This window comes from Heteronotia binoei, chromosome 5 (genome assembly GCF_032191835.1).
Source record: "Heteronotia binoei isolate CCM8104 ecotype False Entrance Well chromosome 5, APGP_CSIRO_Hbin_v1, whole genome shotgun sequence".
Classification (NCBI taxonomy): domain Eukaryota; kingdom Metazoa; phylum Chordata; class Lepidosauria; order Squamata; family Gekkonidae; genus Heteronotia; species Heteronotia binoei.
Genome location: NC_083227.1, coordinates 4,414,567 through 4,438,644, shown reverse-complemented (window position 1 = coordinate 4,438,644; position 24,078 = coordinate 4,414,567). Strand labels below are relative to the sequence as shown.

The 24,078-nt window shown below is 49.5% G+C and overlaps 2 protein-coding genes across 2 annotated transcripts in view; both read left to right on the top strand.

The window, feature by feature from the left end:
* LOC132571576 (zinc finger protein 420-like) overlaps positions 1 to 24,078 on the top strand; it is an 895,908-nt gene that overhangs the window by 661,554 nt on the left and 210,276 nt on the right. The window lies entirely within an intron of this gene.
* LOC132570893 (uncharacterized) overlaps positions 1 to 24,078 on the top strand; it is an 87,075-nt gene that overhangs the window by 29,137 nt on the left and 33,860 nt on the right. The window contains exons 3-4 of the mRNA XM_060237532.1: positions 7,051 to 8,329; positions 20,220 to 20,296. Coding sequence (XP_060093515.1) covers positions 7,051 to 8,329; positions 20,220 to 20,296 — 1,356 coding nt within the window. The remainder of the gene's footprint in view (positions 1 to 7,050; positions 8,330 to 20,219; positions 20,297 to 24,078) is intronic.

The following is a 24,078-nucleotide window of genomic DNA, read 5'->3' as shown; positions in this document are numbered from 1 at the left end:
CGTTGACCGCAGCTAGCCAACTGGGGGGGAGAAGACAAGCTTTATTTAGGCCACCTTTTCTAGGGCCCTCTCCATACGGAGCAAGCAGTGTTGTCCCTAAATAAGGCTGCTTGGTCGTTCAGGGTGCTGCCAAAAAATGCTTTCGTCTCCGGGTCCGCATCAGGCGACCGATACCCTGAACCGCCTACATGCAGAATCGGGACTGCGGCTTCCAGTGGCATCTTCCACCTGCCGTTTTGCCCCTTGCCCATCGCTGCAGGACTTGATATGTTGTGGGTTGTGGATGTGGATACCCTTCAGGCCTGGCAGAGAAATTTTTAGGTGTGCGCAGTACTGGCTCCACCCTTTCACCATGGGGTCATCTGCCATGGCCCAGTTAGCCGGGACGCTGGCAGCGAGTCCTCCAGGTGGTAGATGTTACATTAACATCTAACATTAAGGATTAAGACATCACGAAACAGCACAGTTTCTGCAGTTCAGCAACAGTAAAAGAAGAAAAGGTAACTGTTCTATCTAAGGTATTAAGTACTTAGATGGCATGTCTTGTTGCAGCATAACTCTTCCAACTGTAGCCTAAGTTACTCTAGAGAGAAATATTCCTCATGATGCCGCAAGACAATATCAAGGTGTGCTAGCCTGGCACGAGCACAAAGTTAGCCCGGCTTCCCTTTCATCCATACCTGCATTATAGTTTCCACCTCTCTAGGGTCAGGTGGTCCTAATGACCCAATCAAGTTTCCTCCTTGATGGAATTTTCCAGAGGATGTCAGCACCCTCCTAGACCCCTCACCCTCCTGTTTGCAGAACTGGTCACAGATTCTCACGGTTAACCAATGACCACATTCTGGGATGTGGCCTGGAAAAACACGATGAAGTTAGCTGCAGGCAGACTCACATTACGAATGCCCATGGTTTGCATCAGGCCACTTAGTAATCCCTGTAAGCCTTGGGGGAACTTGGGTTCTCCCTAGGAGGCGGAGGGCATCTTGGGTGTTTTCCCACCGTCCAATCAGGGAGGCAGGATTCAAAAAATTCTTCGTCTTCCTGTGGCTGTGGGAACCACCCCTCAGTTCTTTTCCTGCCTCGACAGGGAGAGCATGTGCTAGGATAGGTTCCTATCCTTTTTTGTTTGCCTTTTTTCTATCTAGCCAAGTAAGATCCTTCCTCACCTTGTTTCTTCTTACCTATACCTGTTCCTTCTTAACCTCCTTGCTTCGCTGATCCCTCCTCTGAGACTTTGAGCCTCCCTTTCCCCTCTGCCTTCTTCCCCACAACGAAGAGGAGCGGCGTGCCGGCGGCCCGGGCTGTACTTTTTAAAAACCGCAGCGCGAAGATCATCTGATGGCGCGCAGAGCGAGGGACGCCTTCTTAATGGACGACTCGGCCCCCAGCGCTCTGCGCGGGGCCGAAAGGCCGCCTTCCGGAGCCGGCATGACCGCGGGGCTTGCCACGGCTGCCGGCAACGTGCCCTGTAGGGGCAGAAGAGGAGCGGAAAACGAGCGCAGGCGGCGCTGGTCGTTGTCGGCAGCGGAGGAGGCTTCCTCCTCAGAATGCCGACCTGGCCCCGACGGCCATTTCGAGAAGCGCAGGAAGGCGCATAAGGACGGCGACCAGCAGCTGGGCAGCCTCCAGAGACGGGGACCGGCGGATACCACCCTCCAGGCGGGAGACTTCGATCTCCACGAAGCCCAATCGCTCCAGGAAGCTGCACAGACCAGCCAGCCCCAGGCGGGCTTGGGTAACGTACCCATTATGGGACCCTCTTTATTTGTTGAATTTTTAGAGTCAATAAGGCAGACCGTGGGTGCTGCAGTGGAAGCAGCCACCCGTAGGAGACGAAGGCCCTCTAGCCCATGTCTCCCCTCCAGATCACCATCCCCTAAGAGGCCCAGGGTACAAGACCACTACTCTAGGGCCACCAGGGGTTACCTAGCCAATGATCCACTGGAAGGTGAAAGATCTCAATATGGGGATCAGTCGGAGGAGTCAGAAGAGGGGGAACGGGAGGAGGGCGAATTCATTTCAGATGAGGAGATAGAGGGTGCGTCTGTGCCAGAACCCTCCTCACGTTTCTTCAGGGCGGAGGAGTTTCAGCCTCTCCTGTCTAAGGTACTGGCTGCTCTGGACCTCCAGGTGGCCGCTGAGGAACAGGAGGCTCCCAGTTCCCTGACCAATCCCAAAAATAAATCCAAGGGGAACTCAGAGTTTTTTCCAAGATACCGTTCTTCTGACAAGGTCTTCCCCTTCCCAGAATTTTTCGAGCGCCAGCTGAAAGCAGAGTGGGCCAAACCAAGTGCCAACAGACAGGTTCCCAACTCTGTTAAGAAGTTGTATGAGCTGCCCACCTTTGCCAATGATATGCTTCAGGTACCCCTGGTGGATGCACCGGTGGCAGCTTTACAGTCCCATGGGTTGCTAGCAGAAGACGGCCAGGGGTCCATTTGGGACAGCTGGGACAGAGAAATTGACCTGGCCCTGAAAAGGAGCCGAGGCTGCTACTAACTCCATAGTCTCTAGAGCAGCTATAGTGTGGATAAGGCGTCTGACACAGCTTCTACCAGACGCAGATAGGAGGATCCTGGAGGGCACCAGCAGACTCCTGCGGGCAGCTGAATTCTCAGCAGATGCTTCCCTGGATGCCCTTACCTTCTCTGCCAGAGCGATGGCGTCCAACACTGTGGCAAGAAGGGGCCTATGGCTAAGGGCCTGGCCGGCTGACATACATTCAAAGTCGATCGTTTCGGGCTACCCTTTCCAAGGAGAGAAGCTGTTCGGAGACGGCCTGGAGAAGATCCTCATGGAGACACGGGACAAAAAGAAAGCCATGCCCAAGTTCCTCAAACGCCCAGACAGGCGGGGGTTTGGGCCTAATTCCTTTCGGACCTCCTCCAGCGCCCCCAAGCCCAAACAGGAATTTAGAAAAACAGCCTGGGGTCAACCCAAGCAAAATTTCCGTAAAGGCTTCTCCAACCCAAGATTCCAGAGAAACCAGCCCGAGAGATCGGACAAGTTTGAGAGGGGCCCCAAGCCCAACAAGGCATGACTGGGAGCACATCCCAGTAGGGGGCCGCCTGCTACACTTCCATCAGGCCTGGGCGGAGTCGCAGGCGGACTCTTGGACTCTAGAAATTGTATCTCGGGGTTACCCGATAGAGTTCAGGCGCACCCCCCAGATCGCTTCGTCATCTCCCCCCTTCGCTCGAACCCAGGGCGGAGGGAGGTCACCCTCAAGGCTATACGCCATCTTTTGGATATCGCTGCAATAGAACAAGTCCCTACGAAGCAGAAATATCTAGGTGTCTATTCTATCTTTTTCACAGTTCCCAAAAAGAACGGGGACTGGAGGGCAATCCTGGACTTGAAGTTTCTGAACAGGAATATCAAGCTACGCCACTTCAGGATGGAGTCCATCAAGTCAATAACAGAGGCCCTGAGTCACAGGGACTACATGGCTTCGCTGGATCTAACAGAGGCCTATCTTCATATCCCGATTCTACCTGCCCATCGCAAATTCCTACGTTTCTGCGTGAATGGACATCACTACCAGTTCAGAGCTCTGCCCTTCGGTCTTGCAACGGCTCCACGGGTGTTCACCAAGGTGTTGGTGAATCCGATCGCCCACCTCAGGCAGAGAGGTATACACGTTCACCCGTATCTCGACGACCTGTTGATAAGATCTTCGTCAAGGAGGAATGCAGAGCAGGACGTCCAGAGTACCATCAACTGCCTTCAGCAGCACGGCTTATTAATCAATCCGGACAAGAGCCACCTGCAGCCGACTCAGAGACTGGAACACCTGGGCATGATAATTGATACGAACCTGAGATCCATCCTTCTCCCAGAAGCCAAGATCCTGAAGACTGTGACACTTGTGCGACAGGTGATTCAAGAGCTGTCATCGACACTCCAGATGCTAGCAAAACTCATGGGCCTTCTAATTTCAAACCTAGAAGCGTTGCAGTGGGGCCGCCATCACACCAGGCAATTGCAGATGTTCCTACGTCCCTATCAGCTCCAAATCATGGAGAGACGCTCCATATCACTGACATTGCCCTTGGGGGTAAAGGAGAACCTGATGTGGTGGACCAAGGCCAGCAACCTGCGTCAGGGGAAGATCTTCTTCGCAGAGGGAGAGTTGCAGCTGTTTTCGGGTGCCAGCCTCTTGGGTTGGGGGGCAACCCTCAACGAGACTCCCACGCAGGGTCGGTGGACGACCAAGGAATCGAACCTCCCAATCAACCTCTTGGAGCTTCGGGCAATCCGACTGGCCTTGCTTCACTTCCAGGACCAAGTATCAGGACAGCATGTCCTGATACGAACGGACAACATAGCAGCGAAAGCCTACATAAACAATCAAGGGGGGTCCAGGTCCAGCTCCCTCCACAGGGAGGCCGGGAAGCTGTTCAGATGGGCGGAGTGCCACCTGAAGTCGATAAGAGCGGAACATATCAAAGGGACATGCAATGTCAAGGCAGACTGGCTCAGCCGGGAAAACATCCTGGCGGGAGAATGGTCTCTCAACAAGTCTCTGTTCCTGAAGATAATAGAGCATTTTGGATCTCCAGCACTGGACCTATTCACATCTCATCAAAACCACCAACTTCCCAGTTTCTTCACAAGGTACTTCCACAGTCAGGCGGAGGCCACAGACGCACTAACATTCTCGTGGCCTCAAGACCTTCTGTATGCCTTCCCTCCAATTCCAGTCATTCCGAGACTACTCAGAAAGATCAGGACACTGGGGGCCGAGGTCATCTTGGTTGCACCCTGGTGGCCTCGACGTCCCTGGTTTTCTTCAATCCAACAGATGGCCATGGAGGAACCACTCCACCTACCAACCTGGCCGGACATGCTGCTGCAGGGGCCTGTGTGGCACCCTCATCCAGAATGGCTGGGATTGACCGCGTGGAGGTTGAGAGGAGATCGTTGTTAGATCTAGGGTATACTAGCGAGGTGGCTAGCACCATTCTAGCGTCTAGAAAAGAATCCACCACACGGATCTATAACATGTCCTGGAAGGCCTTCCACAGGTGGTGCTGGAGGAAGAACGTGGACCCATTACGTCCTACGGTGTCTAAGGTTCTTCAATTTCTTCAGGATGGTCTACAATCAGGCCTGAGGCCAGCCACCCTCAGGCGGCAGATTGCAGCACTGTCCTCAGTACTTCAACAGGTGGAGGGCATGAGCCTGTCGTCTCACCCACACATCCGACGGTTCCTTAGAGGGGCCTCCTTGAGTTCTCCACCTCAATCGCACCGTTTCCCGACTTGGAGATTGAACCCGGTGCTGTCAGCCCTGACAGGTCCGCCCTTCGAGCCACTCATGTCTGTACCCCTAAAGATGATGCGCATGAAGATGATCTTCCTGGTGGCAATAACGTCAGCCAGAAGGGTTTCCGAAATCGGAGCCCTGTCGGCAAGAAAGGAGCTATGCGTATTCCACAAGGACAAAGTGGTCCTCTACCCGGACCCTACCTTCCAGCCAAAGGTATCATCTAAATTCCACCAAAGTCAAGAAATCAACCTGCCTTCTTTTTGTCCAGATCCCAAGCATCCGAAGGAGCACACATGGCACACCCTGGACGTACGCAGGGCAATCAAGATCTACCTGATCAGAACAGAACCTCTGCGTAAGACCGACTCCTTGTTCATCAACGTGACGGCACCCAGAATGGGCCTGAAGATGTCCAAGTCTGCCAATAGCTATGCCATCAAACAGTGCATAACAGAGGCGTACAAGACATTACATCTCAAGATTCCACCAGAGATCACGGCACACTCCACCAGAAGTGCAGCCACCAATGCAGCCTTCAATAGGAACGCCTCAGTCGAGGAGGTGTGCAAGGCGGCTACGTGGTCCTCTATCTCCACCTTCGTGCGACACTACAAACTGAATTCTTACGCGTCGGCGGACGCGGCCTTTGGTAGACGAATCCTACAACATGTTCTACCTGAGTAGGGCGATCCCACCCTAATGAACTTACTGCTCTGGGAGCACCCAAGATGCCCTCCGCCTCCTAGGGAGAACGACCCTTGGCACTTACCGTGAGGGGTCCTTCTCCTAGGAGGTCAGGAGGGCATCTTGCCCTCCCGTCTATCGTCCTACCTTGGGCAACCTATACTCCGTTTCTTCTGTCAACTTTCAACTGAAGGCTCTCACACTACTGTTCGTTGCCCGTTTGGCTTGTCTCTGTTCTTTCTGCCTGTTTTAGGGTCTGCCTCTGCTGGCCGATTTACTAGGCCTGAGACTGCGGTTGCCGGCAGACGGTTAGTTACGTATGTTAGAAGTTAGTTACGTATGTTAGAAGTTACGTATGTTAGAATTGGAAAAGAGGGAGAGAGGCCTTCTTTGAGTCTGAAATCTGGAGGCTTTGCACTGTGGAGGTGGGGGGAGGTATCCTTAAATAGTAAATATTTCTAGGGAAAAGTGGACGTGTGCTTAAGATCACCAAAATGAGGCCAAAGGGCCGCCCATCCTTTCCTCCTATAGTCATATAGATGCTGTTAGATCTTACCAGCTTTCCCAAGTGCTAACGGTTTCTCTCTTTCTATTCCAGCAGAGGATGATCGAAGGGATGAGGAGAGGGAGGAACTTCATCAGCAAATGCCAGACAGAGTTAAAAATGAAGACTTGAATGAAAATGTCAGGGATCGAGGCAGACCTAAAAGAAAGAAAGGCGGTGGTATGGTTGAGAAGGGTGATAGAAGAAAGCGGAATGTACATTTCTCAAAGCAAAGGATAATGAAGGCAAGGAAATCCATTCAGTGTGGAAAGTATTTCAGAAATAGATCACAGCTCTTTGTAAACCAAAGAATACCCAAAAAAGAGACACCTTTTGAATATTCAGAGATGAGAAATGAATTCACTAGCTTTCTTCAACTTCACCAAAAAATTCACACACGAGAGAAACCTTTTAACAGCCAAGAGTGCGGAAAGAGATTTAGTTGGAGTAGCCATCTTCAGTCTCATCAGAGAACCCACACAGGGGTGAAATCTTTTGAATGCACAGAATGTGGAAAGAGATTTAATGTGAATGACAGTTTTCAAAAGCATCAGAGAACCCACACAGAGGAGAAGCCTTTTGAATGCTCAGAATGTGGAAAGAGATTCACTCAGAGTGGCAGTCTTCAATGTCATCAAGGAACCCACACAGGGGAGAAGCCTTTTGAATGCTCAGAGTGTGGAAAGAGATTCAGTAAAAGTGGCAATCTTCAATGTCATCAGAGAACCCACACAGGGGAGAAACCTTTTGAGTGCTCAGAGTGTGGAAAAAGATTCAGTGAGAGTAGCACTCTTCAAAGGCATCAGAGAACCCACACAGGGGAGAAACCTTTTGAGTGCTCAGAGTGTGGGAAAAGATTCAGTGAGAGTAGCACTCTTCAACAGCACCAGAGAACCCACACAGGGGAGAAACCCTTTGAGTGCTCAGAGTGTGGAAAGAGATTCAGTCAGAGAGGCCATCTTCAGTATCATCAGAGAACCCACACAGGGGAGAAACCCTTTGAATGCTCAGAGTGTGGAAAGAGATTCAGTACGAGTGCCCATCTTCAGTGTCATCAGAGAACCCACACAGGGGAGAAACCCTTTGAATGCTCAGAGTGTGGAAAGAAATTCAGTGAGAGTGGCACTCTTCAACATCATCACAGAACGCACACAGGGGAGAAACCTTTTGAGTGCTCAGAGTGTGGAAAGAGATTCAGTCGGACTGGTGATCTTCAGTATCATCAGAGAACCCACACAGGGGAGAAACCCTTTGAGTGCTCAGAGTGTGGAGAGAGATTCAGTCAGAGAGGCCATCTTCAGTATCATCAGAGAACCCACACAGGGGAGAAACCCTTTGAGTGCTCAGAGTGTGGAAAGAGATTCAGTACGAGTGCCCATCTTCAGTGTCATCAGAGAACCCACACAGGGGAGAAACCCTTTGAGTGCTCAGAGTGTGGAGAGAGATTCAGTCAGAGAGGCCATCTTCAGTATCATCAGAGAACCCACACAGGGGAGAAACCTTTTGAATGCTCACACTGTGGAAAGAGATTCAGTCAGAGTGTCCATCTTCAATGTCATCAGAGAACCCACACAGGGGAGAAACCTTTTGAATGCTCACACTGTGGAAAGAGATTCAGTCAGAGTAGCCATCTTCAATATCATCAGAGAACCCACACAGGGGAGAAGCCTTTTGAATGCTCACACTGTGGAAAGAGATTCAGTCAGAGTGGCAGTCTTCAAATTCATCAGAGAACCCACACAGGGGAGAAGCCTTTTGAATGCTCAGAGTGTGGAAAGAGATTCAGTCGGAGTGGCAGTCTTCAACGTCATCAGAGAACCCACAGAGGTGAGAACTGTTAGAATTCTCAATGTCCAGCCATGGCTTGCCACAACTGGACTCGTTAATGGCCCCAAGGGACGCTTTGATGTTGGAGAGACAGCATCCCAATGAATGAAAGCACTCCCCACCCCCCTTGAACTTGTTGATAAACTCTTTGCCCATCAACCTCCATTACTGCAGTGGTAGCTCTCATCCCAGAGGGTCCAATGAGGGTAAGGGGAGCAGGCAATGGGACAGGCCCCAGAAGAAGCGAGGACAGAGTAATTCATCAGAGAATCCAAACACGAGAAACCTTTTCAGTGCTTAGCATGTGAGAGAATATTCAGTTTGAGTGGCACTCTTCAACTGCATCAAAGTACTCCAGGGAGCAGTCAGGGTTGATTTCCCTTAAGACTGACTGATTGGATCTTCTTGCAGTCCAAGGGACTCTCAAGATTCTTCTCCAGCACCACAGCTCAAAAGCATCTATTCTTCTGCGCTCGGCCTTCCTTATCGTCCAATTCTCACAGCCATACATCACTACTGAGAATACCATCGCTTTGAATATACGAACTTTTGTTGGCAGGGTGATTGATGTCTCTGCCTTTCATTATACTGCCCAGGTTCGCCATAGCTGTCCTCCCACGGAGCAAACATCTTTTAATTTCATGTCTACAGTCAGCATCTGCAGTGATCTTGGATCCCAGAAATGTGAAGTCTGTCACTACTTCCATGCCTTCCTCTTCTATTTGCCAAGGTGTGATGGGGCCGGATGCCATGATCTTAGTTTTTTTGACGTTGAGCTTCAAGCCTACTTTTGTGCTCTCCTCTTTCACCCTCAAGAGGTTCTTTAGGTCCTCATCGCTTTCTGCCATTACAGTGGTGTCATCTGAATATCTGAGGTTGTTGATGTTTTTACTGGCAATCTTAATTCCGGCTTGTGCTTTATTCAGGCCAGCATTATGCATGATGTACTCTGCATATAATTCTGACAGTTGCTTCTCAATCCTCATATAGGTTTCTCAGGAGACGTGTGAAGTGGGCTGCTGCTTCCATCTCTTTAAGGACTTGCCACACATCTGCATTGTTTTTTCCTTCTTCTTTTAGGGAAAAGGTTGTGTCCAATGTCAGCTTGAGGACCAGCAAAGTTTTATTCTGAGTAGAAGCTTCGTTGTGGAAGCACACTTCTTCAGATATGGGGAAAGAGAACTTCCTCAAGCCTTCCATCTAGGTAGAAAGAGGGTGGGCGGAGGGTTAGTTCCCAGGGAGGGCTAGTTAGAGACATGATGCAGAAGGAACTGGACCCTGACTGGGAGAGACCAGGCAAGCCTGATCTTGTCAGATCTCAGAAGCCGAGCAGGGTGGACTCTGGCAAGGGCTTGGATGGGAGATCTCCTTGGAATACCAGCAGTGGGGAAGCAGAGGCAGGCTTTATTTAGCTACCTTCCTGAATATCCTCCAGGCCTCCAGCAGGGGTCAGTCACCAGAGGTCGTCATGGCCTTCAGATGCACACACATGAAAATACAAAAGAAGATGATGCATCAGTCACTGGTCATAAGTACAGCTGAGACTGGACTAAAGCAGCTGGTAAAACCTAAACCAGGTCATCCAAGGACCTACAGTGGGGAAAGAACTGGAAGGAGGGATGGAATTAAAGGGGGCAGTGCTGGGTTCCCCCCTTACTTTCATAGCTCCTGGAGGGTTAGTAAACTGTAAACTATCAGTCATATTAATTTGCTGTTGACCTGTTGCAGTAAAAAGGCCGAGGCCATGAAGCATTTTTTCTTTCTGCTTGACCAAATGGCAGGAAGCTCCTTTCCACTCACCCCCTCGCCCCCCATATCACATGGTCTGGTCCCGACGCCAGAAGGCAAAATGGGGAGGCATTAACACAGATAAAAATCTGCAATTCACAGAAAATGACTTTAGAATGATGGAATTGGAAGGGACTTCCAGGGTCATCTAGTTAAACCCCCTGCAAAAATACCTCCCCCTAAATTCACAGGATCTTCATTGCTGTCAAATGGCCATCTAGCGTCTGTTTAAAAACCTCCAAGGAAGGAGAGCCCACCACCTCCTGAGAAAGCCTGTTCCACTGAGGAACCGCTGTAACGGTCAGGAAGTTCTTCCTAATGTTGAGCTGGGAACTCTTCTATTAATTGCAATACATTAGTTCTGGTCCTACCTTCTCGGGCCACAGAAAACAATTCCACACCATCCTCTATATGACAGCCCTTCAAGTACTTGAAGATGGTGATCATATCACCTCTCAGCCACCTCCCCTCCAGGCTAAACATACCCAGATCCTTCAACATTTCTTCATAGGACTTGGTCTCCAGACCCCTCACCATCTTCGTCGCCCTCCTCTGGATCCGCTCCAGCTTGTCTATATCCGTCTTAAAACGTGGTGCCCAAAACTGAACACAATACTCCAGGTGAGGTCTTACCAGAGCAGAGTAAAGCGATACCATCATGTCACGTGATCTGGACATGATACTTCTGCTGATACAGCCCAAAATTGCATTTGCCTTTTTAGCCGCCGCATCACACTGTTGGCTCATGTTCAGCATACGGTCCAGCATATCATCCACCTCACTGCTCCAAAGTGCCTAATAGAGAAAGGAAGAGAGCATCCTTCTCTTGAGTGTCTGAACAGATTACAGGAAGGACAGGTTCTCAGAGCCAAGTAAGCTGGAACAGTAAGCAAACAAATGGTGGCCAGCATAAATTGTTTCATTACACTCTATACTGGTAAAAGTAAGCATTCTTCTAAGCACATCCTCTACGCCAGGGGTGGGGATGTCAGCATATAAAAATGCTCAGTAAGGCATGACTAGCATGGAAGCATGCTGATCTGACAGTGTCAAAAGAGAGGACATCGGTGTTCCAGCAAGGCTCAGCCAAGCAAGAACTGGTTCTAAGCAGGATATGGTGATGAGTGCAGAGACTGCGTAATGAGTGCAAAATGACTCAGCACTTACAGCTCATTGGTACGAAGACTGTGTATTGTATATAAGCAATGCTGTGCTGTACAGTATTTTCCTTCTACTCTATATGGTTGTTTGGCGGAGCACTTTGCTGGATGAATGCATATATTGCAAATAAACCTGCATATAGTTAAGGACACAGAGGGTCGTTATACTGTTGCTTACTATATTGACTCACCTATGAGGACCAGTGGTGGCGGGACTAGCTTATAACTACATAAATAACAACAGGGGAACCGCCGTCCCTCGAATTCACTCGGTGTGGCCCTCTGGATTTCTGGGCCAAACCGAGCCATGTGGCAGCCTCTCTGGGCCTTGGCCGGCCGGAATTGCTGCAGGGGCCTGGAAAAGTTATTGTCACTGTTCAGTTTGCACTTGATTATCCCAGATGGTGTGGCTTAATATGCTAATGAGGGTGTGACCTAATATGCTAATATTAGGGGGGTGTGGTCTAATATGCTACTGAGTTCTTGCTGGGCTTTTTCTACAAAAAAGCCCTGGACCTATGTATTTCCCTAGGGTGGCGGGCCGTGTGTGTGTGTGTGTGTGCGCCAGATTAGGCTCTCCCCACATGACTTCAAATAGAAAAACAATTATTTGCATTAATTTTGCTGGCCTGAATCATTCTCCCTCGGCGGAGCACTGTTTTTTAAGGTGATAATTTTTTATGGCCCGCGAATGATGTTATAAATATCCATATGGCCCTTGGCAGAAAAAAGGTTCCCCACCCCTGCTCTATGCACAGGATTACATCTGTCTGAAGTCATCAAAGGTGTAAATTATGACAATGCAAAAATGTTGTTGCCATTGATCTCAAGAGTATAAATTGGTTGTAAGCTGAAGACTCGGAGTCTCTCTAGCCGTGTCCTAAAGACGCAGCTTTTGTCTCAGGAGATCGCTGAGAGATCCGAGAGCTCTAGTGGGGGGTGGGGAAGAAACGTGGGCTTTAGCTATTGTTATGAATACTTACAAATGGGGGATTTAATTGTTGTAACTGTTATGCTTTTATGTCTCCTGAGAACTGTGCCCCGTTGGCTGCCGTCCCAGAGCTTAGAAGGTGATTCGTTATCATTATTGTTAAATAAAGGAAGTTTTTGGTTTTCACGCTTAGAGTGTACTTGGGTAGTTAATTTCATATTGTTAAATAAGTTTTTATTTCAAGGATTCCAGTGCAAACCCTTGGTAAAGACCTACAAGGAGGAAAAGAACCACGCCCTCTGTGAGTGCGAGGGGCCCCCATGTTGGTTCCCCCCCACAAGGAATTCCACCAACATCTGTGTGTTTCCTTTTTCCACTTGTGCCAAAAAATAATTCCCTAATCTTTTCCTATGATGGTTTTACAAGGACTGTTATTCCCAAGTTTTGTTTTTTTTAAGACACATGTATTATGTTTGGTCATGTATTGCACCTCTCAAACTTCTGACATATAACCTATTTGGCTCTTATCTTTAGCAAGTTTGGCCACCTTTGACCTAAGCAGTTAAAGTGGCAGTTCCAAACAACAACAGAATAGTAAAAAGGCTCTTGACTTGTGCCTATGAAACAACGAAACAGAGATTATTTTTCCACCTGTGAAACTGAAATGCGCAATTCTTGCAAAGGACACAAACACGCAGGCAGGCACATAAGAATGTAAAAATACAAAAAGGGGGGGGGGTTTGAATAAGCCCGTCCTTAGGCCAAAGTACACAATAGTCGCAATATCCTTCCCACAAGGCCCCCCATTTTCCCTCCAGGATGCTCCAGGCTTCTATGGTCTCCTCCTCCCAAGGGACAAACCCCCTCCTCTTTCTACAGAAGGTCTCCCCCACCAGCAATCCCATGTCAGAGAGTGCAGCCAATGCCGTTGCTCTTCCATACAAATTTCCCCCCCCCCCGCAAATGCATCTATGGGAGGGGTATATTTATTTCTTTGTTTGAGTTTCAGCCCGCACTTCCCGTAGAACAGGCTCAGGGTGGATTGCATCATAAAAACAACCTCATAGAAGGAAGAGAGGCTTGACTCAGTAGCTCTGCTGTGCGATTGAGAGAGCCTGGCAAAGCAAGCTCTTCCCCCCCCAAGGAAGGAGCCTCAGCCAATGGTGAAAATAGAGGATTTGCTCTCCAGCTCCTGTGCAATTGAGCAAGCCTTGCAAAGTATGCAGAAGGAATTAAAAGAGGAGAAGGAAACAGATGGCAGCCATCTGCTGGGGGGGGCCTAATAGGAGTCCTCTGGGGGCCGGATTTGGCCCCTGGGCTGCATGTTTGACACCCTTGTGTTAAACTATCAGCAACACCGCAAAAATCATGCATCCATATATTTGTGGCACCACTACACAGCCCATTTGGTGTAGCGGTTAAGTGTGCAGATTCTTATATTTGATTTCCCAGTCGTTCACTTGCAACTGCTGGGATGGCCTTGGGTCAGCCATAGCTCTCACAGAACTGTCCTTGAAAGAGCAGCTTCTGGGAGAGCTCTCTCAGCCCCACCCACCTCACAGGGTGTCTGTTGTGGGGAAAGAAGTTAAAGGAGATTGTGAGCTGTTCTGAGACTCTTGATTCAGAGAGAAGGGCAGGGTATAAATCTATGGTCATCTTCTTCAAAAACATGAATCCAAGGCACAGTTCCACATGGATCGTCAGGGTTTTTGCTTGGGGTCCCCTCAACATCACCATCAATCACATATCATGTCCAGTGGCACTGCTTGCACCACAAAAATCAGGCATCCATGGCTTCGTGGCAACACCATGCTGCAAAGATATGGTTGAAAACCACAAATTCTCATGGATCCTCATAGTTTTTGCATCAGATCACCCCAAATTCAGCATCAAATCACACATTATAAACATGGCCACAGCTGACGCCATAGAAATCATACATCCACAGCTTCATGGCAACACCATGCAACAGAAACATGATTCCGAAGCACGGAGCCTCATAAATTCATATGTTTTTGTCTTGTTTGTTTGTTGCTGAAATGAAATCAAAGCATCATCACACTGTAGGCCATCTCTTGGTCTGTAGGAAGCACCACAAAAATCATGCATCCGTGGAGTTGTGGTGCCACATGAGCACAAAGTCATAGTTTGGAAGCACATTGCCTCATGGATCCTCAGGGTTTTTGCCTTGGATCACCCTGAATTCTCCATCAAATCCCATATTATGTCCATGGCCACAAAAGTCAGTTGTCAACAGCTTTGTGGCAACACCATGCTTCAAAAAACATGGGTTTGAGGGACGGATCCTCAGGGCTTCTGCTTGGGGTCACAACAATATCACCATCAACTCACTAATCATGCCCATGGGAAGAATTTGCACCCCAGTGATCATGGGTCCATGACTTTGTGGCAACACCATGCAAGAAAAATGTGATTACGAAGCACGGATCCTCATGGATCCTTATGAGTTGTGCTTTGGATTTCCCCAAACTCATCATCAAATCATATATCATGTCCTTGGACAGAGCTTACAGCACAGAAATCGTGGATCCATGGCTTTGTGGCAACACCATAATGAAAAAACATGGTATTGAAGGGGGAGCTTAGGGTGATTCAAAACAAGAACCAAAAGATCCTTTTGGATCGGTGGTCTGGAGCCATGTTTTTGCTGCATGGTGATGCCACAAAGATGTGGAACTGTGATTTCCAGGGTGCAAGCCCTGCCCATGGACATGACAGATGATCTTTCTTCATGGTGAACTTGAGGGAATCCAAAGCAAAAACCATGAAGCTCCATGAGGATACCTGCTTTGGAGTCATGGTTTTCTTGCATGGTATTTCCACAGGGCCTTGAATCCACGATTTCTGGGATGCAAGCTCTGCCCAGGGACATGATATCTAATTTGATGAGCTTGGGGGTGACTCAATGCAGAAATCTTGAAGGTCCATGGGGAGGGACGGTGGCTCAGTGGTAGAGCATCTGCTTGGGAAGCGGAAGGTCCCAGGTTCAATCCCCGGCATCTCCAAAAAAGGGTCCAGGCCAATAGGTGTGGAAAACCTCAGCCTGAGACCCTGGAGAGCCGCTGCCAGTCTGAGAAGACAATACTGACTTTGATGGACCAAGGGTCTGATTCAGTATAAGGCAGCTTCATATGTTCATCCCTGCTTCAAAAGCATGTTTTTGCGAAACGGTGTCTCCACGAAACTGTAGAGCTGTGATTTGTGGGGTTCACACTCTCACTATGGACACAGGATGTGATTGGATTGTTAGCTTGGGGTCAAAAATCATGAGGATCTGTGCTTTAGAAACATGTTTTTCCACTATTATGGTGCCACAAATCCATGGAGGCATGATCTTTGTGGTGCTGCCTACAGTCTAAGACATGGTCTACAGCATTATGGTGTGCTGTGGCACCACCAATCTGTGGAGGTGTGATTTTTGAGGTGGTACCTATAGTCGAAGACACGTTCTACTGTAGGATGGTGATTTTGTTTTGATTCAATGTAAAAATCATGCGAATTCATGAAGGTCCGTTTAGATCCGACTTTTACCCGGACCCTCTCCAGAGACCACAGAGACCAGCCCCCCCCCCCCCGTGGGAAAGGGTGACTGCAGAGAGTGGGGGGGGGGGTTGTGGAATCAAAGCCAATCTTCATCACCTGCAGTTGGCAACCCTCACAGAGGGAGGCGGTCTTCAGAAGAGCCCTGAGAAGAGGCGGAGGTGAAGAATTCAGGTTTGCCCACAGCCTGGAGGAAGGTCTGAGTTCGAACCTGACTCTCCTTCGGCCCAGACTTCCCTCTGGGACTGGTCTACCTTGCAGGGTGGGTGAGTGGTGGAGAGAAGGGGGAAGGGCCGGTGGAGCTCCTGGAAGATAAGTGGAGTGGGAAAGTCTAACTCTGAGTTGGGAATTTTGGAGGAGGGGAGGTATAATGCCCTAGAGACCCCTCCCCCTCCTCTAAAACAGCCATTTTCTGCAAGGAACTGACCTCTGTAGCCTGGGGCTAAATTGTCATCTGGAGAGATCTCCAGGCCCCGCCAGGAGGTTGGCCAGCCTAGCAGAGACCCTGCGGGAGCAGAACCCCCCTTCCTCCAGCCTGGGGTCCCTGGGCAGGGATAGTCCAGAGCGAGGGTCCTTCCCCTTCAGCCCCCTGCCCCTCAACAGCTGTGCACCGCTGCCTGCCTGACCCCAAAGTGGCCATCAGCATCTCCCTGGACGTGCAAGGAAGGGCCAGGAGGCCCCACCAGGTTTTCTTTCCAGGGGGGCAACAGAAATGCTCAGTGGTCTCTTGTAGGAAGACCCTCATCTCATCAGCACCAGCCCCCCCCCCTTCGCCCTCCCCTAGAGTTTGACGCTCCTTCTTCTAGGAGGGGGGGATTAAGGAGGGGGACCAGCTGCAGCCTTCTTTTCCTGAGCTGCCACAACAGCACCGGATACCCCTGGCCCGGGAGGAGCGCAGCCCCCTGCTGCAAAGTTTCTCCCGAGCAGCCCCATTGAGCAGCACAAGGCGTGGCTGAGGGCAGCCCTCTTGAAGCTCCTCTGCAGCACTGGAAGGGTTAAGACCGCCGAGCTGCTTGCTAGAGGGGCCCAGCCAGCAGTGGAGGGGGGCAGGAGAGGAAGGGGCTTTTCCTGGGGGAGGAGGTTGCAGGAGGAAGGGGGAAGCCTGCAAAGAAGCTGCAGCAGGGGGGAAACGTTTTGCAGCAGCCGGATCCCGGAAAAGTTTACTTGGAAGTAAGTGGGAATAAGTATTTAGATCTAGGGAGGGAGGAAGGCGGGGATCATTGCAAGCCGTGGCTGTCCCAAGTGGGCAGGTTTCTCCCGGGGAACTAATCTCTGTCTGCTGGAGGTGGGTTCTAATTCTGGGAGAACTTCAAGCCCCACCTGGAGGGTACAAACTGAGAGATTCACGGAAGCCACGATAATCAACTACTGCGAACGCCTAACTAGCAAATTTTACTGCAGATCCAAATATTATTTCTTACGTTCAATAATCAGTAGATCAGTCCGCATCTCTTTCATGCGTCGATCCTTTGCACAGTTCACGCGATGTAGGGCCCTAAATATCTCCTAAAAGTGGAAGCGTCTTCTCAGCCTCTCCCAAGAGCAGGCAGAAAGTGATCCTGCGTTTCTTGAATGAAGTGCTTGCAAAAAGACTGCTCAATCTCATAGGTCGATTTCAGTGCAAAGGGGGAGCCTTGTGAGGACGGCCTGGACCAATTTCTCAGGGATTCCTTTGGAACTGTAGTAAACTTTGTTGGCTGTTTATTCAGGGTGGTTGATTGATTATTTTGGCTTCAGCCGCCTGGAGGTTGGTAACTGGGAGGCACCAGTTTTGCTGTGCTGTGTAAGCAGAGTGTGTGGGGGAGCAGGGATAATCAGTGCCTTTCAATGTAAGTAAATTTAGATATATGAAACTGACATTCTCTTGCTGGTCATTTTCATTCTGTAAAACCAAGGGCAAAAGCTGGGCATGAAAAAGGGAAGGGGACGTCTGGCCTGCTCTGGAATCAGCTGCGGCCCCCTCCTAAGCCCCTGATGTGGGGCCAGTGTGGGGCTGGGGCTGCCACCAGCAGAGGAGAGGAACACTTTAAACACCTCTGTTGCCAAGGTGGAGAGCGCCTAGCAACCCCACCAGTGCTCATGGGAATGCCACCAATCACATTAGGCGACTCCCCTGACAGGCAGAGAGGGGTGGAGCTTGCTGATGTGGCCACACCCCCAATAGATACAGGACCAGGAGAAACAAATACCGCAGAAAAATCCATCACTGTGAGGATCATGGCATGTACATACATCAGGGAGTTCCCCGGGTGTGGTTTTGAGTCCCCTCCTGCATCAATGTTTTGCAAAGTGGGCACACAGGGAGAGAACACGCCTGCTCCAAACGCATCGGCCCTGCCCCACCACTCCACGGCTCACTTGGCAGAGGCAGCTGTAACAAGATGCCAGATTCTCCTTCCTGCACTGGGGTTAGGGGGGAAGGAAGGGGATCTCTTTGCCAGGAGAGAGAGGGGCAGACCCCCAGGCAGCACAACAGGGAGAAACGCCAGGGCACAATCCCGGGAGTGTGTGTGTGGGGGGGGGGTGGTTCAGATCTCGTTAAGGGAGATGCCAACAAGACTATGAAGCCTGCCTTTTGGAGGGTCAGGAGGCCCAGAAAGGAATCCCAGATAGGATCCAGTGTGTTACATCATTCATGCTGATTGGCAGGTTGCATGGCAAGTATTTTGGCTGACCCTCCCCCAAGTGCCATCTAACGCAGGACACCACTGAGATAATTAATAGGCATGCAAAGGTGTTCAAGCTCTTGCTGTAGCTTTTATTCCAGACACTCTGGACTCTGGGAAATGGTCCTTCTTTCAGAGTGAGCTAGAATATAGGGCCAGGAGAAAACTGCGATAATTCTCTGAATGAAGGACTTGTGGCATATTCCCTGCTTCTTTTGTGAGTGGAGTTTGTATTTATAAATGCATATATGTGTCTCCATGTCTGTGTGTGTGTGCATACATATATTCCTTTTGACACACTCCTGTCTCTCTCTCTCCATCCCCTCAGGGAGAAACCTCTCTCCAGAGCCAACTGAATAAAGGCAACTTTTCAAAGACAGAGGCGGCCCAAGAGAAGGGGCAGGAGATGGAAGAGCAGGACCCAGAAGGACCTGGAACTGAGAAGAGAGCAAGCAAAGGCCTCCATCCCATGCCTGCTGGGAGTGGTGTGGAATTCTGGGAAAGGGCTGTGCCAGAGTTCTTGACCTGCAGTGTACATTCTCGACACTTCCAGCAGCTCTGCTACCGTGAGGCCGATGGGCCCCGAGAGGTTTGCAGCCGGATCCATGGATTTTGCAGCAAGTGGCTGAAGCCAGAGAGGAACTCCAAGAAGCAGATCCTGGACCGGGTGATCCTGGAGCAGTTCCTGACTCTCCTGCCCCAGGAAATGCAGTGCTGGGTCAGAGAATGTGGGCCGGAGACCAGTTCCCAGGCGGTGGCCCTGGCCGAAGGTTTCCTCCTGAGCCAGGCAGAGGAGAAGAGGCAGGCAGAACAGGTGAGGGGATTCTCTCCAGGTATGTCTAATTCAAGCAACAATATCTGGCCTCATATTAAAGTTTCTTTGCCAGATAATTGCCCAGAGCCTCTTCTGCTAGAGAATTTCTGAACCCTGCAGATAACTCACCAGATCTGCTGAGAGAAGGGTGCAGAATCTAAGAGTGGGGCAGGATCCCTTCCTTGGTCTATTTTCCATTCCATCTCTTACCCGTCTCCCTTCCCACTGTTTCAGATGCGGGGACCACCTTTGGAGATGGAAGCTGCAATCCCTGAGGCAGAAGGAGCTTCCTTGGAGCAGGGGCAGAGGGTGCCGGCAGTGGAGCGTGCCCAAGATGCCCTCTCCTGTGGTAAGGATTCCTTGTCCCTGAGTGCAGTTGGGGCAGTCCGTGAATGTGATGGGTAGAGAGTTCACCTCAGGAGAAAATGAGGCATTTCTACAGGCAACAAAGAGTTAATTGGTGGCACTCAAAGTCCACAAACTGTGATGTCTCTAAAAGATTACACAAATTCCTGGAGGTCAATATTTCCCATTAATTAAAAGAAAAATCGCTTGGGGCTCTTTAGCTTGGAGAAACGTCAACTGCGGGGTGACATGATAGAGGTTTACAAGATTATGCATGGGATGGAGAAAGTAGAGAAATAAGTACTTTTCTCCCTTTCTCACAATTTGTGGGCATTCAATGAAATTGCTGAGCAGTCAGGTTAAAACGGATAAAAGGAAGTACTTCTTCACCCAAAGGGTGATTAATATGGGGAATTCACTGCCACAGGAGGTGGTGGCGGCTACAAGCATAACTAGCTTCAAGAGAGGATTGGATAAAAGTATGGAGCAGAGGTCCATCAGTGGCTGTTAGCCACTGTGTGTGTGTGTGTGTGTATTTTGGCAACTGTGTGATACAGAGTGTTGGACTGAATGGGCCATTGGCCTGATCCAACATGACTTCTCTTATGTTCATCCCTTGTCTCAGGAAAAGGCAGTGAAGAGTTGCTGTTGAGCCTTCGTCTTTTCAGAGGGATGGAAACAGCTGCTACACCTGCAGTCCAGGTAGGAGAGATGAGTGGGGGGGCAGGGGGTGGACAGCCAAAGTCCCTCCTATTTTCTCAGAGGAGTTTTTGCTCCTTCTGTTTCTACAAGGGGTCTGTGTGAGACACCCCTTGAATACTATTCCATTTACCCATCCCAAGCCTTCCTTTCCATATCTCCCCAGACAACTCCCTTCCAGTGTGCAACCTCTGCTTGGTGTGATCTCTGAAGAGGAGGGAACCTTCTTTTTCTTCTAGGGTCCCTTTTCCTTGGAGGAGGTGTCCATTTCTTTCACAGAGGCAGAGTGGGCCCTGCTGGATTCGGGACAAAGAGCTCTGTACAGGGAAGTCATGCTGGAGAGCTGTGGGAATGTGGCCTTTCTGGGTAAGGATCTTTCATGGGTGCCGTTCCGTTGTGATGAGGAATGAATCCAAATACTGAATAGCACTGCATCATTCTGAGGCATGTCCTACCACTAGGGGAGGGGCTGTGGCTCCCTGGCAGAGGATCTGTGTGGAATGAAAAGATCTCCAGTTCAACCAGCAGCATCTCCAGAGAAAAGGATCAGGTAGGAGGTGAAGGGAAAGACCTCTGCCTGAGACCCTGAAGGGCCGATGCTGGACTGAGCAGATGATACTGACTCCAAGGGATGAAGGGTCTGATTCAGGATAAGGAAACTTCAGGTATTCACAGAATCATAGAACTGGAACTGACCCCCAGGAATGCCCATATGCAGCATGTAGCAATGCAAAGTGAAAGAACTGCCAATAGCATCCTAAAATTCTATCATGCAAAAGGGGCTCTTGATGTTCCAGCCGCCCAAAAGCTATTCCAAGTGAAGGCAGTTGCAGAAATGCTCTGTGGCGCTCTGATTGGCTCCTCCTCTTCCAGCTCTGCCCCTCTTGAGAGGGTTCAGACCAAATTCCTTAGAGTGATCCTTCAGGTCCCCAGATGTGTCCCGAATATACTGACACAACTAGAAACTGGCACTTTGAAGATGGCTTAAAATGCACTTTCAGCCTGAGAGGTTAGCCTTTTTGTTATTATCAGATACTTTTCAAACTGAATGGTTGAAATCGGTGCAGACCAAATTACAATTACTTGGATTCCCCCACCATTGATTGTAGCCATGAACTGGGATCAAGCCAAGGTAGGCCTTAAGCAGAGGATATAGAGACAAGCAGATCTTCAGAGATATCCCAAATGCAGAGTGCCCAGTCAAATTAGATAGTGTTCGGTCCCAATGGCTTATCTCACACACCTTGATGAAAATAAACACAGAAAAGCCTTCACCCTGGCGGGATGTGAGGCTCTCCCCTCTGCGGTGCTTGAGGGCAGATTCAGAAGAGTTCCTTTTGCACAGCGACTTTGCAAATGTGAGTCTGGGGAGACAGAAATTATTGAGCATCTGATGCTTCGATGTAAGCAGGGGTTTTTTTTTAGCAGGAACGCACAGGAATGCAGTTCCAGCTGCCCTGGAGTCAGGGGTGTGTCCTAATATGCAAAGGAATTACTGCTGGGATTTTCCTCCAAAAAAGCCTTGTGCAAAACAATGGTGATGTCAGGGTTGTGGCCAAATATGCAACTGAGTTCCTGCTGGGCTTTTTCTACAAAACAGGCCCTGGATGTAAATGGTATAATGAGGTTCAAGTCAGGTTAATTCAGCCTCATATAAAAGAGATGCCTGAGCAGACAGACTTGGATTGTTGCAATAAACTGTTATCTGATGGAAATCATTTCATTATTACGACTGTGGCTAAATTTTGGGTGGCATGTTGTTGCATTTGAAAAGTACAGCTTAATTTGTAAATCTGTAAATCTTTTGAAAGCCGATTTCTTATCTATTTCATATTTGTAATGTGTATATTCCTTTTGGTGTCCCTTGTTGAAGTGTTAGAATTGTTCCGGCGGGAAGCCATAATAACATTTCAGTCATATTGCCATTACAGCATAATCAGAAGATGGCAAAAAAAACCCACCAGGAACCTTGATTAAACTGACTTAGAGGAATTTGTTTACTGACTCCAAAGCGGCAGGCACATTTCCCTGGGCATGTAAGAAAGCGCTACGAGAAGTTAGTACTAATGCAGCACTTCCTTTCCCTCCTCTCATGATCTGCCTAAGTTCAGAGAATCAGCACTAGCAAAAAAACCCCATGCATAGTTATAGGATGGGGGAGACTTGTCTTAGCAGTAGTATGTGTGAAAAGGATCTCAGGGTCTTAGTGGATTGTACGCTGAACATGAGTCAACAGTGTGATGCGGTGGCTAAAAAGGCAAAGGCAATTTTGGGCTGTATCAACAGAAGTATAGTGTCCAGATCACGTGATGTGACGGTATCGCTTTACTCTGCTCTGGGAAGACCTCACCTGGAGTATTGTGTTCAGTTTTGGGCACCACATTTTAAGAAGGATATAGACAAGCTGGAACGGGTCCAGAGGAGGGCGATGAAGATGGTGAGGGGTCTGGAGACCAAGTCCTATGAGGAAAGGCTGAAGGAGCTGGGGATGTTTAGCCTGGAGAGGAGGCGGCTGAGAGGTGATAGGATCACCATCTTCAAGTACTTGAAGGGCTGTCTTCTAGAGGATGGTGTGGAATTGTTTTCTGCGGCCCCAGAAGGTAGGACGAGAACCAATGGGTTGAAATTAAATCAAAAGAGTTTCCGGCTCATCATTAGGAAGAACCGCCTGACAATGAGAGCGGTTCCTCAGTGGAACAGGCTTCCTCAGGAGGTGGTGGACTCTCCTTCCTTGGAGGTTTTTCAACAGAGGCTCAATGGCCATCCGACAGCAATGAAGATCCTGTGAATTTAGGAGGAGGTGTTCGTGAGTTTCCTGCATTGTGCAGGGGGTTGGACTAGATGACCCTAGAGGTCCCTTCCAACTCTATGGTTCTATGATCAGATGGCCATCTAGCCTTTGTTAGAATCCTAGGATTCCAGAGTTGGAAGGGGCTACAGAGGCCATCTAGTCCGACCCCTGCTCAATGCAGGATCAGCTTACAGCATCCCTGACGAGCGTTTGTCCAGCTGCTGCTTACAGACCGCCAGGGAAGGAGAACTCCCCTCTTCCCTGGGTAGCTGATTTCACATTAGGACAACTCTCACTATAAAAGGTTTTTCCTAATATTCAGCTGGTAGCTTCCTGCCCTTCATGTAAACCCATCTAATCCAAATCCCTGTTCAATGCAGACTTCGACTTCGCATCCCTGACGACTCTTTGTTCACCCCCTGCTAGAGAGGGGAACTTGCCACTTCCTCGGGTAGCTGATTCCACAGTAGAACCACTCTTACTGTAAAAAGCTTTTGCTAATATCTAGCTGGTATCTTCCTGCACTTTATGTAAAGCCATTATTGCGAGTCCTCTCCTCTTTTTGAAAACCTACAGAGAAGGAGAGCTCCCCACCTCCCGTGGAAGGTCCCCGGCTCAACCCCCAGAATCTCCAGGGGAAAGGATCAGGTAGGGAGTGATTGAGAATATTTGCATGAGACCCTAGAAAACTGCTGCTGGGCTGCGAAGACTGTCTTCAGCGTACCAAGGGTCTGATTCAGTATAAAGCAGCTTTTTCTGTTGCTCAATTGTGTGTACTTGCACGAGGGTAACTGAGGCCATCCCCTGGGCCAGAGAAGGTGTCGTGGTGTAAGACAGTCTCTCGGATACACTAGGGAAGGGGCCAGATCCTCATTCCTCTGTTGGCAACCTTTCCGACACACCCTTCCCCCTGGATGGGATTACAAACATCTGCTCTGCCTGTGATCCAGAAATGATCCTGTCACGAACCGAAGCCCGGGTCCCCCTGGGTCAC